At 44.3% G+C, this 17,700-nt stretch overlaps 1 protein-coding gene across 1 annotated transcript in view; it reads left to right on the forward strand.

Annotated features, from left to right (window-relative positions):
• LOC135111608 (E3 ubiquitin-protein ligase MIB2-like) overlaps positions 1-17,700 on the forward strand; it is a 32,568-nt gene that overhangs the window by 11,625 nt on the left and 3,243 nt on the right. Inside the window, exons 2-18 of the mRNA XM_064025101.1 lie at positions 544-1,241; positions 2,224-2,507; positions 7,877-8,048; positions 8,492-8,607; positions 9,745-9,942; positions 10,438-10,577; positions 10,971-11,186; positions 12,203-12,392; positions 12,854-12,987; positions 13,089-13,237; positions 13,484-13,640; positions 14,195-14,349; positions 14,933-15,125; positions 15,506-15,655; positions 16,268-16,446; positions 16,831-17,059; positions 17,459-17,615. Of these exons, the coding sequence (XP_063881171.1) occupies positions 2,276-2,507; positions 7,877-8,048; positions 8,492-8,607; positions 9,745-9,942; positions 10,438-10,577; positions 10,971-11,186; positions 12,203-12,392; positions 12,854-12,987; positions 13,089-13,237; positions 13,484-13,640; positions 14,195-14,349; positions 14,933-15,125; positions 15,506-15,655; positions 16,268-16,446; positions 16,831-17,059; positions 17,459-17,615 (2,767 nt within the window). The 5' untranslated portion in view covers positions 544-1,241; positions 2,224-2,275. The remainder of the gene's footprint in view (positions 1-543; positions 1,242-2,223; positions 2,508-7,876; positions 8,049-8,491; positions 8,608-9,744; positions 9,943-10,437; positions 10,578-10,970; positions 11,187-12,202; positions 12,393-12,853; positions 12,988-13,088; positions 13,238-13,483; positions 13,641-14,194; positions 14,350-14,932; positions 15,126-15,505; positions 15,656-16,267; positions 16,447-16,830; positions 17,060-17,458; positions 17,616-17,700) is intronic.

Genomic DNA, 17,700 nt, shown 5'->3' on the forward strand with positions numbered 1-17,700 from the left:
CTCTCTCTCTCTCTCTCTCTCTCTCTCTCTCTCTCTCTCTCTCTCTCTCTCTCTCTCAAGCTCCTGTCATGTTTCCAGCCTGGCCTTCCCTCGTCGTGACCTTTGACCTTTGTTGCTGCAGCCCAGTGGAGGTGTGACCCGCCCACTGCCCCCTCCACTCTCTCTCTCTCTCTCTCTCTCTCTCTCTCTCTCTCTCTCTCTCTCTCTCTCTCTCTCTCTCTCTCTCTCTCGCAAAGCTCCGAAAGTGATTCATTATTATTATTATTATTATTATTATTATTATTATTATTATTATTATTATTATTATTATTATTATTATCATTACTACTACTACTACTACTGCTACTACTACTACTACTACTACTACTACTACTATTACTACTACTACTACTACTACTACTACTACTACTACTACTACTACCACAAAAAAAAGTGTGTGTGTGTGTGTGTGTGTGTGTGTGTGTGTGTGTGTGTGTGTGTGTGTGTGTGTGTGTGTGTGTGTGTGTTGTGCAGACCATTCACCAGTCTTGTGTTGTGTTGCAGGAAAGGCCGAGGATGGAGGAGTGGTGTTGACAGGAGCTGCAAGAACCATCGCAACACCACAGCGCGGAAGAAACACCCTTAGTGAAACAGTGAATAAGGGCGGAAATAAAGCCAGAGAGAGAGAGAGAGAGAGAGAGAGAGAGAGAGAGAGAGAGAGGTTAAAAGTGAGTGAAACTTCGAGAGAGAAAAAAATGACGAAAAAGAAAAAAACTGAAGAAAACACAAAGAAAGATTCATAAAACTTGAGAAAACAAACTTCAGTGTATCAACTTGAGTGAAAAAAAGAAAAGAAAAAGAAAATGAATAAAAAGGAAAAAAACAGTAAAGCTTCAGTGAGTGATTCGGAACAGCAGTGAAGCAGTGAAGCAGATGATTACTTTTGCTACCACCACCACCACCACCACCACTACTTAGCAGTGTGACACGTGGCAGCTTGCATGAACTTCTAAGAGCACGTACTTACAGTGAAAACAATACCAGTAGCGGTAACCCTGGAAACTACCCCAACAACAACAACAACAACAACAACAACAATTACATGAGAGAATACACACCATCCCCATCAGTGACGTGACAAAGGCAGTGATGATGGTGACAGTGATGCAGACACCAGTGACAGTGACAGTGCTGAGCTGAAACACACCCTTACAAACACACCAAGATGTAATTCACCTGCTGACGCCCACTCCTGCTGCACGGTGAGCTGACCTACCCGTGAGTCACCTGCTCGAGTCAGTTCAGTGGAGAGGCAGGGAGGAGGAGGGGAAGGAGTAGTGAGTCAGCTAAGAGGAGAGGGAGAGGGAGCAGGAGGGAAGGAGGCAGAGGTTAGTAAATATGAAGACGAAGAAAGGAAAGATGGAGAGGGAAGGAAGAGAGACGAAGTTAAAGGGAGAAGAGTGAGAGGCATGGAAGAGAAGAGAAAGGGAGGAAGGAAGGAAGATCTCAATAGAAGAGGGAGAAGGGAAGGGAAAGAAAGAGAAGAAATGAAGGGATGAAGGGAGGAACGAAAAGAGGAAGAGCAAGAAGGGAGGAGGAAGGAAGGGTAAAGGACTTGAAGAAAAGAAGAAAGAAAGAAAGAAAGGAGGGAGAGGGAGGATAGTGAAAAAGAGAAGAAAAGAAGGGAGATAAGAGGAGAGGGAAGAGGGGAGCTGTGATGAGAAGAAGAGAGAAGTAAAGAGGGAGGAAAATAAGTAATGAATGTAAGGGGAGGAAGAGGAAGAAGAGGGAGGGAGGGAGGAAGATAAAAGGAGAGATTATAATTATGAAGAAGGAGGAGGAGGAGGAGGAGGAGGAGGAGGAGGAGACTGAAGTATCTACGTAAAGTTTTAAAAAGATTAGTAGAAGTTCTTTAAAAAAAATTACACACACACACACACACACACACACACACACACACACACACACACACACACACACACACACACACACACACACACACACACACACACACACACACACGTCAGGTAATTAAGAAAAAAGGTGAAATCAGAGAGAGAGAGAGAGAGAGAGAGACCAAACACACTATATACCTTAATTAACACACCTCATTTCTCTCTTTCTTTCTTCCTTTTAGTTTTATTCCACATAATTTCACTGCTATCACTGTTTGTATTCAGTACCACCTTTCATTTACTTATCATATGTACCCCTCCCCCTCCTCCCCGCCACCACCCACAACAGGTAGCGGCGGGCGGCGGTGACATCAACACACCTAAGCTAACGTGACGAGGCGATGGGGCTGGCGGAGGTTGGCCTGAGAGTGGTGAGAGGCCCTGACTGGAAGTGGGCTGAGCAGGATGGTGGGGCGGGACACGCGGGCACCATCGTGGAGGTAGGGCGGCCGGGTTCCTCCACCACGCCGGACAGGACCGTGGTAGTACAGTGGGATGCTGGGGCGAGGACAAACTATCGCGTGGGTTACCAGGCTGCCTATGACCTGATTCTGCTAGATAATGCGCCTGTGGGTGAGTACGAGTGCTTGTAGTAGTAGTAGTAGTAGTAGTAGTAGTACAGTACAAGACTTTATGCTTTCTCTCACCTGTAATTTGTGTCCGTCTCCTTAATTCTCAGTCATTCATCCCTGTTGTTGTTGTTGTTGTTGTTGTTGTTGTTGTTGTTGTTGTTGTTGCCCTTCTTCTTCTTCTTCTTCTTCTTCTTCTTCTTCTTCTTCTTCTTCTTCTTCTTCTTCTTCTTCTTCTTCTTCTTCTTCTTCTTCTTCTTCTTCTTCTTTCGTGACCTTAATTTGGTGTTCCGCTTTCGGTGTCCTCCTCCTCCTCCTCCTCCTCTTCTTCCTCCTCCTCCTCCTCCTCCTCCACATCATCATCATCATATTCATCACTTTCATATCCATATTTTTGCAAACAATGGAAGAGAGAGAGAGAGAGAGAGAGAGAGAGAGAGAGAGAGAGAGAGAGAGAGAGAGAGAGAGAGAGAGAGAGAGAGAGAGAACAGGAAGGAGAAAGAGGGGACAGGACAGGGCAGAGGGGGGATTGAGGGGAAGAGGAAGGAAGGTACGGTTGTCTGACTGACCATCAATATGACTGCTTGACTCACTGCCTGCCTGACTGACCGACCGACTGACTGACTGACCTACCTACCTACCCAATGACTGGCGGAGTACTTGATTGACTGATAGAGTGGTTGTGTTGGTAGTTGGTTGAGTGACTGTGCGGCTGACTGACTGACTGACTGACTGACTGACTTGCCTGCTTAGTGTGTGGACGGGTGAATGACTGGTTGACTCGCCACCTGACTGGCTGACTGAGCACCGCTATACTGGTCGTGTAACTGACAGACATACAGACAGACAGACAACGTGCATCCGTTTAAAAGTAGCTACTGTTACTAAGAGAGAGAGAGAGAGAGAGAGAGAGAGAGAGAGAGAGAGAGTCTTGTATAATTGAAACATGATTATGACGGCGATGATAATAATAATAATAATAATAATAATAACAATAATAATAATAATAATAATAATGACACGGTTCGTAATGGTAATGATCGTAATATAATAATGACAGCCAACTCATAAACATTAAGCTGCTGGCCCTTTAAAGTAGCAGTGGTGGTAGTAGTAGTAGTAGTAGTTGTTGTTGTTGTTGTTGTTGTTGTTGTTGTTGTTGTTGTTGTTGTAGTTGTTGTTTCATATTGCATCCCTTCTCTCTCTCTCTCTCTCTCTCTCTCTCTCTCTCTCTCTCTCTCTCTCTCTCTCTCTCTCTCTCTCTCTCTCTCTCTCTCTCTCTCTCTCTCTCTCTCTCTCTCTCTCTCTCTCTCTCTCTCTCTCTCTCTCTCTCTCTCTCTCTCTCTCTGTGGCCAGCAGCAGTAGCAGTGCGGACAATTGAGACAACCTTAATATGTCTGTACCCGCTATTCCCACAACCCTGTTAGTGTGTGTGTGTGTGTGTGTGTGTGTGTGTGTGTGTGGCCTCTTTACCGTGCTGATAGGTTGTCATCCGGGAGTGTAACCATGCTCTCTCTCTCTCTCTCTCTCTCTCTCTCTCTCTCTCTCTCTCTCTCTCTCTCTCTCTCTCTCTCTCTCTCTCTCTCTCTCTCTCTCTCTCTTCCTGAAACACTTCCGCGCCACGCCTTCACAACTTCCAAAAGGCTGTAGGTGAAGTGACACGTGTTTTTAAAGATTTTTTATGTTCTAGTGACAGATTAACAAGATTTCTTCACTGTTAACAGGAGAAACACTCTTGAGAACCCGGCAAATCATCTGTGTGGCCTTTGAAAACAGTCTTGGTGAGAGAGAGAGAGAGAGAGAGAGAGAGAGAGAGAGAGCAAAGCGTTTCGAAACACAACATCAGGAAGACTGCCTTGTATTCACATTTTCTAAACGTATTTATTTTCCTGTTGCACATCTAATACAGCAACATAGCATGACTAGAGGGACGGGGCGTAGGTACTGAACACCAGGCATAAGAAACAGTATAGCAGTCTCATCTTAACACGGGCCAGGAAAGAGGAGGAAGGCGGTGTAGGGGAAGGAGTCTGTGGGTCATGTTACTGCATCGTTGCTTAAGTTACCACACGTTGGGTTAAATGAACGAGGCGTAGCACTCGTAACTCTGTAAGTGAAGGAGCGGAGACGCGCTACACTTATGCAAGGTAGCAGGATGAGGAGGTGGATGTGGTGGTGGTGGTGGTTGAGGGTGGTTGGTACAGGAGGAAGAGGAGATGTGGGGGGTAAACGAGGTGGTACAAGGGATAATCGAAGCCGCGTGCCCAGTAATTGCTCTCTTCCAGCCTACAAGGGAAGGTACCACCACCACCACTACCTCTACCACCACCACTACCAATGCCTCTATTACTACTACTACCACCACCAGCACAGCCTCACCTACCACCATGCACCCACTACGTATATTGACCCCTTCATTAATTCAGCTTGCATGGGTAAAGTTTTCAATATATGGTCCTTTAAATAAACCGCTGACACTTTTTTTTTTGGTTGACATTAGTGGTGCAGATAGAGAGAGAGAGAGAGAGAGATTATTTTTTGCTTGTTGATATTTTAGTCTCTCTCTCTCTCTCTCTCTCTCTCTCTCTCTCTCTCTCTCTCTCTCTCTCTCTCTCTCTCTCTCTCTCTCTTTCTTCCTTCCTTCCTTCCTTCCTTCCTTCCTTCCTTCCTTCCTTCCTTCCTTCCTTCCTTCCTTTATTTATGCTTCTTCCTTCCTTCCATCCTCCCTCCCTCCCTCCCTCCCTCCCTCCCTCCCTCCCTCCTCCATTTCATTCCTTCATTTTGTATAGTACTACCAATGCTTTGTAGAGGAGGAAGAGGAGGAGGAGGAGGAAGGGGAAAAGGGAGGGAAGAAAGGAGGAACCCTGCCCTCTTTCTTATTGATTACCCTATGTTGCTCCTCCTCCTCCTCCTCCTCTTCCTCCTCCTCCTCCTCCTCCTCCTCCTCCTCCTCCTCCTCCTCCTCCTCCTCCTATCAGTCATATCTCATTCACCTTTACATACAGGCACATTGCTTCTCTCTCTCTCTCTCTCTCTCTCTCTCTCTCTCTCTCTCTCTCTCTCTCTCTCTCTCTCTCTCTCTCTCTCTCTCTCTCTCTCTCTCTCTCTCTCTCTCTCTCTCTCTCTCATTTAAACCAGAAAGATAATACGTCATGTTAATTTACCTCTCTCTCTCTCTCTCTCTCTCTCTCTCTCTCTCTCTCTCTCTCTCTCTCTCTCTCTCTCTCTCTCTCTCTCTCTCTCTCTCTCTCTCTCTCTCTCTCATTTAAACCAGAAAGATAATACGTCATGTTAATTTACCTCTCTCTCTCTCTCTCTCTCTCTCTCTCTCTCTCTCTCTCTCTCTCTCTCTCTCTCTCTCTCTCTCTCTCTCTCTCTCTCTCTCTCCCCTTTTATAAATATCGATCGTAGAGGGGACAGAGTTTACCATTCCCTCCCTCTCTTCCTTCCCCTTTTCCCCTCTTCCTCCCTCTCTCTTCCCCTCTCCCTCTCCTCCCGTTTATCCTCTCCACAGATCAATATTTTCTGTGTAATGTTCCCCTCTACTTTTTTTTTTCATCCATGGGCTGTGTTAATCTCTCTCTCTCTCTCTCTCTCTCTCTCTCTCTCTCTCTCTCTCTCTCTCTCTCTCTCTCTCTCTCTCTCTCTCTCTCTGTCTTGTTAATTTAAATTTTTTTTCAGAATTGGGGATTTTGTATAGAGAGAGAGAGAGAGAGAGAGAGAGAGAGAGAGAGAGAGAGAGAGAGATATCAAGCAAGATTTCCGTAAGCATCAGGAAAAATCCAGATTCTCTCTCTCTCTCTCTCTCTCTCTCTCTCTCTCTCTCTCTCTCTCTCTCTCTCTCTCTCTCTCTCTCTCTCTCTCTCTCTCTCTCTCTCTCTCTCTCTGTGTGTGTGTGTGTGTGTGTGTGTGTCAGCTCAGTCATTTGGGTTAATTCATCTCCTTAGCTTGACTGGCTGAGTGTCTTGTTTATTAAGTCTTGGTGTCATGTCGTTGTTGTTTTCTTGCTTGCTTTGTTTCGTCTAGTATTGTCTTTCGTTATTCAGGTTGGATTGCTCTGTCCCTTCTCCATCGGTGTGTACGTGGCTCAGACTTAAACACACACACACACACACACACACACACACACACACACACACACACACACACACACACACACACACACACACACACACGGGAAGAGAACATTGTTGAATTTTGTTAACACAGGAGAAGGGAAAAGGATGTGGTGAAATGTGCTAGTTTACTAAATAGACCATTAGATATATACACTGGAATGCATTACTAGAGGAAGTGTGTGTGTGTGTGTGTGTATGTGTGTGTGTGTGTGTGTGTGTGTAAACAATGTAGTTGCATGAATAAACGGGAAAAATATTTATGATCTGGTTTTAAAAGATGTGACTTGATTCTGTAAAAATTAAACACACACACACACACACACACACACACACACACACACACACACACTTGGTCCAATAAGTGCCCCGTTCTTCCCTACCAGGAAATCTCACTCGGTATTCCTCCTTACTCTTCAGGAAAAGTTATACTGTACACATATTCCTCTTTACCCAACCCTTAAAAATCTCTCTCTCTCTCTCTCTCTCTCTCTCTCTCTCTCTCTCTCTCTCTCTCTCTCTCTCTCTCTCTCTCTCTCTCTCTCTCTCTCTCTCTCTCTCTCTCTCTCTCTCTCTCTCTCTCTCTCTCTCAAACAATAGGAACAGGACTCTGTAATTTCCTGTTGCTTTACATTGTAACTTCCATTATTATTTATTTATTTATTTTTTAAGTACCATTGTTCATATGCATTACTAAGTGGAGACAGTAATGGAAACAAATATGAAGAGAAGAACAAGAGCATTAAATCAAAACAACTTCCTTATGACTTAAAGATGTGTTGGTGTTTGGTGTGATGACCACTTGTATCCACTTGACTCCACTTATATCTGTAGTGGCAAGACTGTCAAGGCCAACCCAAATCCACTGAGGCTCCAGTGATCGTCCTGGCCAGGGTTCAGGGGTTCAGCCCCCAGCATGACCCTCCCTGCCAGGTGCTGTCTTTAATGCAGGGGGTTCTTGAGTTGTGATGGAGTTCCGTTTCTATGCCACATCGTAAACTGATTTGCTCTGATGGTCTCATACAAATTATTTAATAACATGAAGATTCTTAAACATGTATCACTTAACAACTTTACATCTGATCACCAGTATGGGTTCCATTATGGCTGCTCTACTGGTGATCTTCTGGTTTTCCTTCAGTCTTGGTTCACCACATCATGGCATCAGCTGACTGTCCTGTGGATGTCAACTGTCCATTTTTCAGTTATTAAACACAAAATCTCCTTGCAGTGTGTTTATATCCTTATGTTATTCCAGGTGTGAAGCATCCAAGTCACATATGTGATGGGTGTCGGCAGCAGGCCATTGCTGGGATACGCTGGAAGTGCAACTCTTGCTTCGACTATGACCTCTGTACCAACTGCTACATGGGCGACAAACACGATCTAGTGCACCCCTTCATCCGCTACGAGACGGCCTCCTCTAAGGGGTGAGTGAGGGAGGGAGTGATGGAGAATGGTAAAATATCAAAGTTAACCCTTTCACTGCTACAGTCGCCTTTAGGTAACATTCAGAGCAGTATAGGAGTATAATTTGCATGGGCATGTGGAGAAAAAAAAGATGAAGTTCATTTTCCATTTCCTATCCTACAAAACTAATTAATATACTCTAGTACTAACTGAAAAAATGCTCAGGGATTGGGATTATGGGAAATAATGGCTAGCACTTGTATGGCTGAATCATATCCACCGCATGTCTTTGTCTCTCTCTCTCTCTCTCTTAAACTTTTGGCACCATTTTGTTGCTGTTCTTTGCATGTACCTTTTGACTTTAGCAACTATATATTAAGCCACCTTCAGCCCACTGAGTGTGTGGGTGTGAGGGAGACTTGACAAACACCTCTGACTCAGGCACGCTGCTCTCCCGACACAGGGTTGAGGTGGGCGCCAGGAAGAATGCAGACAAGATTCCACTCCAGGGCATCTTTACTGGGGCCAAGGTGCAGCGAGGCCCTGACTGGGATTGGGGGAACCAGGATGGGGGAGAAGGTAAGAAAATAAGGGAAGTTGCAATAAGCCATCAGTTCTATACATGGCAGTCCCAGTATGATACGTACCTACCTATTTCCACCTATTAATGCTCCCTAATGATTCACCACTAACAACAATGACTCAAGCAAGACTCACATGATAGTGGTGTTGCTGACCTCTTTTTGAAGTAAGTGTTGTGATCGCTCAAGTTGTGGCTCTGATGTTTTCCTCGTGCACTGTAAATGAGGTTGGTATTTCTTCTCTTCTTTTTCCTCTTTATTTTTTTCCTTTGAATATGTAGATACTCCTTATTATCATTTATTATTTTTTTTTCAGTTTTCCTTGTTTAAATAGTATTCATTCTTTTCCTCCTCCTCCTCCTCCTCCTGCTCTTCCTCCTCCCCCTCCTCCTCCTTCTCCTCCCTAATCTCCCTCCTCTCCATCTGCCATATCAACATTACAATATATATCTTGCGCTATTTTACATCATTATATACATATTATCTACCTATATTTTATTTTATCCATCTATGTCACATTATCTTCCTTTATCACATGCTCTCAATCTATCTTACACTCACAATTTTGCAATGTCTTGACGCTACACTATCTCTTGCTATCTTACACTTATCTTACACTACATTAATGCAGGGAGTCCTTGGTTTACGACATTCTTGACTTCTGGCATTTGGTGATCACAGGGCGGGTATTGCCTGTTCCTGTACATTCCCCTTAGCTGATATTCTTTTTTTTATTATCATTTTATTTAATTGTTTTTTTACTCGTATTTGCTGAATGCCCTCCATGTGTTTTTATGTCCCAGATCATATGGGTTTACAGTACTGTAGCATCAGCATGGGTGAGTGGCATACTGTTAGGTGCTCACTGAGGCTGGTTCTGACCTACACCGAAGGTCAGTTCATGATGTAGTGTAGGAATGGAACTCATCATAACTAGAGGACCCCCAGTATGTATCTGACCTAACCTAGTATAACAACCTAACTTAACCTAACATAACTTAACCTGGCCTATCCTAACTTAACCAAAATTAACTTAATTTAATCTATCCTAATTTAACCTAAACTAACTTAACCTAATCCAAGCTAACTTACTTAACCTAAGCTACCCTAACCAAACACTCCATCACGTCAACAGGGAAGCATGGCAAGGTGACTGAAATAAGAGGGTGGGACAACGAATCGGGTCGCTCGGTGGCAAATGTGACCTGGGCCAGCGGGTCAACCAATGTGTACCGGGTGGGCCACAAGGGCAAGGTGGACCTGAAGGTGGTCTGTCCTGCCACCAATGGCCACATCTACACCCACCACCTCCCCGTCTTGGGCAAGCAGGAAGGTATGGCCCCTTGAATATGTATACCTCCTCCTCCTCCTCCTCCTCCTCCTCCTCCTCCTCCTCCTCCTCCTCCTGTTTCCCCTAATCTCCTTCCTCTTACTTTTAATCTTTCTTCCTCATCATTAATCTTATCAGTCTTCAGTTTTTACAATGTCTTGCAGTATTTTACATACACTTGCACACTTCAACACTAAGACCCATATTTAGAAACTCATCTGTGCTGCACCTCCTCTGCTTTCCTAAGGCTCTGGTTCAAGTGACATGGGCTCTTAAGGATGTTTTTATGGTTCTAATGGCAGATTGGTAAGATTTCTACATTATCAACAGGAGAAGCACTCTTGAGAACTAATTTTTTTATGTGGCCTTGGAAAATAGTTGTGAGAGCAAAGCATTTCTGAATACAAGTGTAAGTCATCAAATTATTATCATTGCCAAGTCACCACCACCACTATTATCTCCTGATGGTGGTGTGTTGTCCCCAGCAGAGTGTGGCAGCAGTGTGGAGGTGGCGGTGGCTCCCTCGCCCCGCCCACTGCCCTTCATGGTGGGGGGAGCGGGTGAGGGTCGTGGTGAGTGTGGATGAGCTGCGCACCATGCAGGAGGGTCATGGTGGCTGGAATCACAAGATGGCAGAGGTAGGCAGAGGTTGTTTTATACTGACATCATTAGTAGAACAAGAAGATGGTGGAATGTGTTGCCTTGAGAACTGATTTGCTTGTGTGTGTTTATGTGTGTATGTGGTATGAAAAGTATCATTTAGTATTTAAAAAACAGGATATCACAAACTTCAAAATCATGTAGCAATATAAATAGGTGAGTATCCATAGGGAGTGCTATTTAATCTTCTCTTCATTCAACCTTGAAACACATCACTCCAAGACAAATAACAACAACAACAAAAAAAATTATGAACTCACCTGGTAACCTCAGTACAATTAACGCACCATTACTTCCACTAACATGATAACATAACCTCTCTGTTGTATCATCTGAACTTGTATCCATTACTCAAGCAATGCCTCTTTCAGTTCCTAGACAAGGTGGGGGTGGTCCATCGCATCACAGACAAGGGGGACGTGCGGGTGCAGTATGAGGGGTATTCCACACGCTGGACCATACACCCCAAGGCCCTAGCACGGGTCACCACTTACAACCGAGGCGATCTGGTCACTGTGATATCCGACATGACCAAAGTGAAGGAGTACCAGAAGGGCCATGGAGAGTGGATAGAGTATATGAGCAGTGTGAGTACTCCATATTTGTACAGTTGTCCTCAGGTAGTAATGTCATGTAGTGCAGTGCTTTTCATGTCTGTAATTCAAATGGAAATTCATTTATTGATCAGAATTGGTTCTTAAATACTGTAGAGTGGTATGAGTTGGTGATTGGAATGGACTCAGTAATTGGGTTGTTAGTGCTGTCATTAGAGAGGTTTAAAAGATGATTAGACAAATTTAAATTTATGGATGGAGATGATAGGTGAAAATAGGTACGTTTCATACAGTGAGTGCCATGTGTAGGCCTGATGGCTTTTTGCATCTTCCTTTATTTACTTATGTTTTTGTGTTCTTGTGTTCTAAATTGCTTGATGTTAAGAGCTCCTCAAAGACCAGTGGGGGATATGATAGATGGAGGTGGTTGCCAGACATGATATCACTATCTAGAGCAGCTATATATTGTAAATTTTCCCCTGGTTTTTCCCATTGGTAAATTTCCTTCACTGGTATCATTCAGTCCTCCATTTACCCTAAACTCATCTTTAACCTTTACCATTGTTTATTTGCTAAGGTTACATTTATCCAAAGGGAAGTCCGTGATGGATCTGACATCATTACATCACTCATTATCATGCCATTCTTGCAGTTGAGATTCTTATGAAATCACTGAATAACCTCCTTCATCAACATTGTTATAATTTTCTTACTTAACATCCTCTTCTTGTAGATTATTCATGAAATCCCTCATTTTTTGTCAGCACTTTCTTGTATAATTGTTAATTATTGGCCTCACCTTTTCTTCTTCTATTTTCTGCTTCTTCATTTCTTTTCTCCATATTGCATCACTATCTTCTTTTCCTTATTTTGTTTAATCTTATAATTTATCCATGATGCTTCTTTCTCTTTACACTTGTTCTTTTCTTTGTTTTCTTTTCTCTCCTTACCTTTTATTTATCTTTCATAGAATCATTTATCCATGATGCTTCTTTCTCTTTCAATATTTTATCTCCTCCCAACCTCCATTCATTGTTGTCTCACGGCAGGCCCTCGGCAAGACAGGCATTGTGGCGCATGTTTACTCTGATGGGGATCTGCGGGTGAACGTGGAGAGCAAAACCTGGACCTTCAACCCATTGTGTGTGACGGCAGCTCCCCAGGGTGCCGAGTACAGTGCCACCGTGAGATCCAGCGAGCGACAGGACCATAGCACTGAGACAGCCGGCCCCAGTGGTGGTGAGTGTTGCTTGCGGTGTGTTTCTCTGGTGGGCATCTGCTGCTCCTCATTGTTGCTTCTTACTGTGTGGTGTCTTTGATTAGGTTAGGTCAAGTTTAGTGTTAAGTGGAAAGTGGTAGGAGTGATGATAACACTGTGTTGGTCAGTGTTTCTAATTGGGATTTAGTTGAAAGAGTTTTCTTTTTTGTAAGTACAATCTAGTGGCTAAGATGTTTTTTATTTACTTTTAAGGAATGTGTGTGTGTGTGTGTGTGTGTGTGTGTGTGTGTGTGTGTGTGTTGTTTGTTTGTTTATTTGTTTGTTTAGGTGAATGTGTTGGGGAGGGATGAGGGGTGGCTGCTTTGTCTCAACTGGCCCTCTCTGCATAGACATCAGCATGATGAACACAGACATAGAAACAGGGATAAACATAACTGTCTTTAAAATTAGAAGGAAAGTGACTGGTACACTCTTTCCCCAGGTCATCTGGCATCCATCCTGCATCCACTGCTGGACTCAGAGGCAGATTCAACAGTGGTGGATCATTTGGTGAGGGAGGCAGCGCAGGGACACACCCAGGCAGTGGCTCACCTCCTAGACAAACAACCAGATAAGGTACATGTTCATTCAGACATTCCCCATGACTAAATAAGAATCCATCATAACACTAACCCAGGAAGCCAAGCAAGATTAGTAGCGATGGTGTTTGTCCCCAGGTGGATGGGAAGAGCTCGGGTAAGACATGCCTGCAGGTGGCATGTCACCAGGGCCACATGGACATGGTACGCCTGCTGCTGGACCACAAGGCTTCCCTGGACATAGCAGACGACGATGGGGACTTGGCCCTCCACTACGCTGCTTTTGGGTCAGTTCACACTCCATCCTCTGTGTTACTTTGCTGTTGGCCTCAGTCTCTTTTTATTTTGTTTCACTGCCACTCCTTTTTACCCTGGATGGAAAGATAAACTGGTGCCAAAACTACATACTCTTGAAAATCCAATAACTTTTTTAGTGCATGTTCAAATTAATTCAGAAAAGGCAGTAAAACCTTTGAAGAAAATATGGGCCACTTCCTGTCACCATCCACTCATGTATCACACCACCATACCAGGAACCAGCCAGAGATCATGGAGTTGCTGCTGAGAAAGAGTGCGTCCATCAACGTGGTGAACAAAGCCCGGTGCTCGGCGCTGCACGTGGCAGTGAACAAGCAACATGCAGCGTGCGTCAAGGTGCTCATTAAGTATGGCTGTGATGTCAATGTGCAGGTGAGTGCCGGAGTGCTGCAGGTTCTGGTGGTACACAGGTGAAAGCGTGCACACACACACACACACACACACACACACACACACACACACACACACACACACACACACACACACACACACACACACACACACACACACACACACACACACACACACACACACACACACACACACACACACACACACACACACACACACACACACACACACACACACACACACACACACACACAGTAGATATAGAGTGTATCTGAGTTTATTAAAGCAATGAGTGACCAAATGAGATACAGAGATGAAATTGTAGATGTGTTAAAATATTTCCTGTAAATCATAACTAAATAAACACACACACACACACACTCACACACACACACACACACACACACACACACACACACACACACACACACACACACACACACACACACACACACACACACACACACATTATAAACTTGACTCAGTCCTGTAAAAACACAAATAGGTAAACACAGGCACACATGAGCACATATTTGCAAAGTGATCAAGCTTCCCTTCATTCTAACCTTGCACAGGACTCCTATGGTGACACAGCCCTGCACGATGCTATAGGGAAGGAGAGCGTAGAAATCCTGGAGCTGCTTGGGAACTGCCCCCACCTGGATGTGACGCTGCGCAACAAGAGGGGCTTCAATGTCCTGCACCATGGGGCCCTCAAGGGAAACAATTTGTGAGTGCTTAGTGTTCTTTTCTTTCTTGTCTCTTTGTCTTGTAATATTCACTTTTAGTGTCATGGAAACATTCAGAGATGGTGATGTGAAGCTGTGGGATGAATTGGGTATGAAAGGTCACTAGTGGTGGACTGAGCTGTGGCAAGGCATTCAAGATAGACTAGTTAGTCTGACACATTGCCAGTCTGGCCTCCAGTGATTGCCAGGTTAAGATCAGAGTAGATTTTGGTCAAGATGGATTGTCCTTTCATATTTCCATCTCTTTCTGCCTTTGATTACCTCTCTCTCTCTCTCTCTCTCTCTCTCTCTCTCTCTCTCTCTCTCTCTCTCTCTCTCTCTCTCTCTCTCTCTCTCTCTCTCTCTCTCTCTCTCTCTCTCTCTCTCTCTCTCTCTCTCTCTCTCTCTCTCTCTCTCTCTCTCTCTCTCTCTCTCTCTCTCTCTCTCTCTCTCTCTCTCTCTCTCTCTCTCTCTCTCTCTCTCTGTGCATTAATGCATCCGTAACTTGACACCATCCTCTTTCTGTGTATATATTGACACTGAAATGCATCACCAACTTAATGTTAATCCTCCTCTGTGTTCCAGTGCGGCAGAGAAACTTGTCCTGCGGTCCAGACAGCTTGTGGATGTGAGGAAGGAAGACGGTTTTGCAGCGCTCCATCTGGCAGCCCTCAATGGCCATCGACAAGTGGCTGAGACCCTCATTACCCTGGGCAAGGCAGCTGTTAACATTACCAACAACAAGAGACAGACACCTCTCCTGCTGGCAGTGTCTCAGGTGGGCTGTTACATTCACTGGGAATAAGAGCTTTGCAGACCTACCAGTGTGACACCATCACCACGACTGTGGCCTTGGTAGAAATTAAGACAGCAGTGGGTAAAGAAGTTCATTTTTAGTTTAACTACTAATGGATGTAGAAACCAGACAACCTTAACTCCACATTTAGAACCAGATTCCACAACAACTCCACTTTTAAGAAGCAGACTCTTGCAACTCCTGAGTAAGACAGTAATGGATAAAGAAACCAAAATCAGCCCTGACTGCATCTTAAGAAACCAGACTCCACTCCACTATAACTCCACCTTTAGATCAAGACAGTAGTGGATTTAATGTAGCTACATGCCACCTCAACTCCACCTTTCCTCCTCCTTGCTCAGGGTCACTGTGGTGTTGTGGAGCTTCTGGTGAACCACAAGGCAGACATCACTGCTTGTGACGAGGATGGAGACACGCCCCTCCACCTGGCACTCCTCAAGAACTCCACCACCTCCCTCACCCACCCAACACATGCCCCCACCATCACCAAGGTATTTATTTATTTATTTATTTATTTATTTATTTATTTATTTATTCATGTAAGAGGGGCATTGGTCAAAGGCAATAAAAATGCTTAAAAGGCCCACTGAGTGCCAGTCCTAAAAGAGAGGACAAAAGGATCATCCAAAATTGCAGGATAAGTCTCTTGAAACCTCCCTCTTGAGAGCTCAAGTTATAGGAAGAAGGAAATACAGAAGTAGGCAGGGAGTTCCTCATGTCACCTGGCTCTTGCCCACCAACTCATATCTCTATATTTTCACCTTGCCTCTGTATACCACTCTACCTGCACAGAGTATTAGAGGGAGTAGTGGATGATGGCTTGGTTGTTTTGTGTTTTTGAGGATGGTTGCCTGTCTGATGTTTGTATTGTCCTTAACCTTTATCTTTTGCTGTACTCATTCAAGCATCAAGAAACTTTTTGTTTCCCACTAGATTGATTTTACTGCACTTAGTAACTTAGCACTTAGTATTAGGGAAAACTAACTACAATGTGATACAAGAGAAGGAAGGTGTAATGTACAGCTACCAGTATTGTTTGAAAGGAGGGCTTGACCTGATGAATATAGGATAGCAATGATAATGTCCTCTCCCCTCTCCTCCAGATCCTGGCCGACATTGGACAGAAAGGTTTCAAAAACAATGTATCACTGGCCCTTGCTTGTTTCCTGGCCCAGCGAGGGTGTAGTGTGACGTCTGCCAACCACCGGAAAAAGACACCACTCGACCTCATCAATGACACCAGCACTATTGATCTCCTGCAGAGCTACACGCCACAGGCTGGGTTAGTGTTGGATCAGGAGGCATAGGAGTCTTGGGAAGGAAGATGTTGCCTCCATCACGTGTTATAATGATTTAGTTATGTGAGGTCTTTTGATATTTAGAGTTTGATTAAACAGAATTTTGTTGTACCAGTATTGATAACTTTATGCTCTGAATTCTGTAATGCCATTTTGTCACTTGACATGAGCTCTCATTCTTTAGTGTTATGTTTTCTTGTCTGCATATATTGTGTTAATCTAGTTTTGTTAGAAGATTGTTTTTTGGTGAGAGTACTAAAGATTGAGGGATAACACTAAATACAGTGGAAGTGAGGATAGCATGTTAACTAACTTCTGGCCTTGACTGACCCTGTTGTAAAAAAAAAAAACACCTATACTTGACACAGAGGAGGCAACGCACGCATTGACATGGACATCAAGGCTCTGGACTTGGCCTCTGAGGACCTCCGGCACCACAGCTTTGAGCAAGGTTTCCCACAGTGTCCTGCTAGTCCAGGTATCCCCCCGAGATCTGGGCCCGTCTCACAGCCGGTCAGCCCAGCCAAGGTAGCAGTAGAGACCAGCAAAGTTGTGCCCACGCCTCAGGAACCTCAGAATAACTGTGATTTGGAAAAAGTAAGTACTGTTGATGTTGTAAATGTCATCTTTACAAAACTGTTTTCCCCTTGAAGATAAAGGAGCTTAGCAGCATCTGATGTAGCTTAGGAAATGTATTTTGTTCATTGTCCATTATTTCCTTGAGGTATAAAAGTGGTGTCACATTCCCCTTTGGATCATCATGGAAACATTGAGCTATTGTTCAGAAGACAGAATAAATTTATTTTGAGAGATCATTGGTGGTGACTGAACCCTGGCAGGACACTCAAGGTGAATGAGTCCAACCTGTCATCAATTATGCCATGAGTGATCATCAAGATCCAGGTGGATTTTGGTTGACTTTGCCTGTACTACCACTAGAGTAATAATGAAGTGGAAGATATTTGTAATGGTAAGGCAACCTGCTTGTACCACCAGGCTGAGGAGAAGGATGGGGAATGTGCCATCTGCCTAGAGTTTCCGGCAGTGGTGGTGTTCCAGCCGTGTGGTCACTGCCTCACCTGTGAGGATTGCTCCACCAGAATCAAGAAGTGCTTCCAGTGTCATACAGTCATCGCGCTAAAGAACACCAAAGGTAGTGTGGTGAATGGTTTGTCTAAAGATGAGGCTCTTGAAGCTGTCCAAGGGAACCTGACATGCATGTGAAGTCTTATAGGATG

The sequence above is a fragment of the Scylla paramamosain genome, chromosome 22, assembly GCF_035594125.1.
Source record: "Scylla paramamosain isolate STU-SP2022 chromosome 22, ASM3559412v1, whole genome shotgun sequence".
NCBI lineage: Eukaryota > Metazoa > Arthropoda > Malacostraca > Decapoda > Portunidae > Scylla > Scylla paramamosain.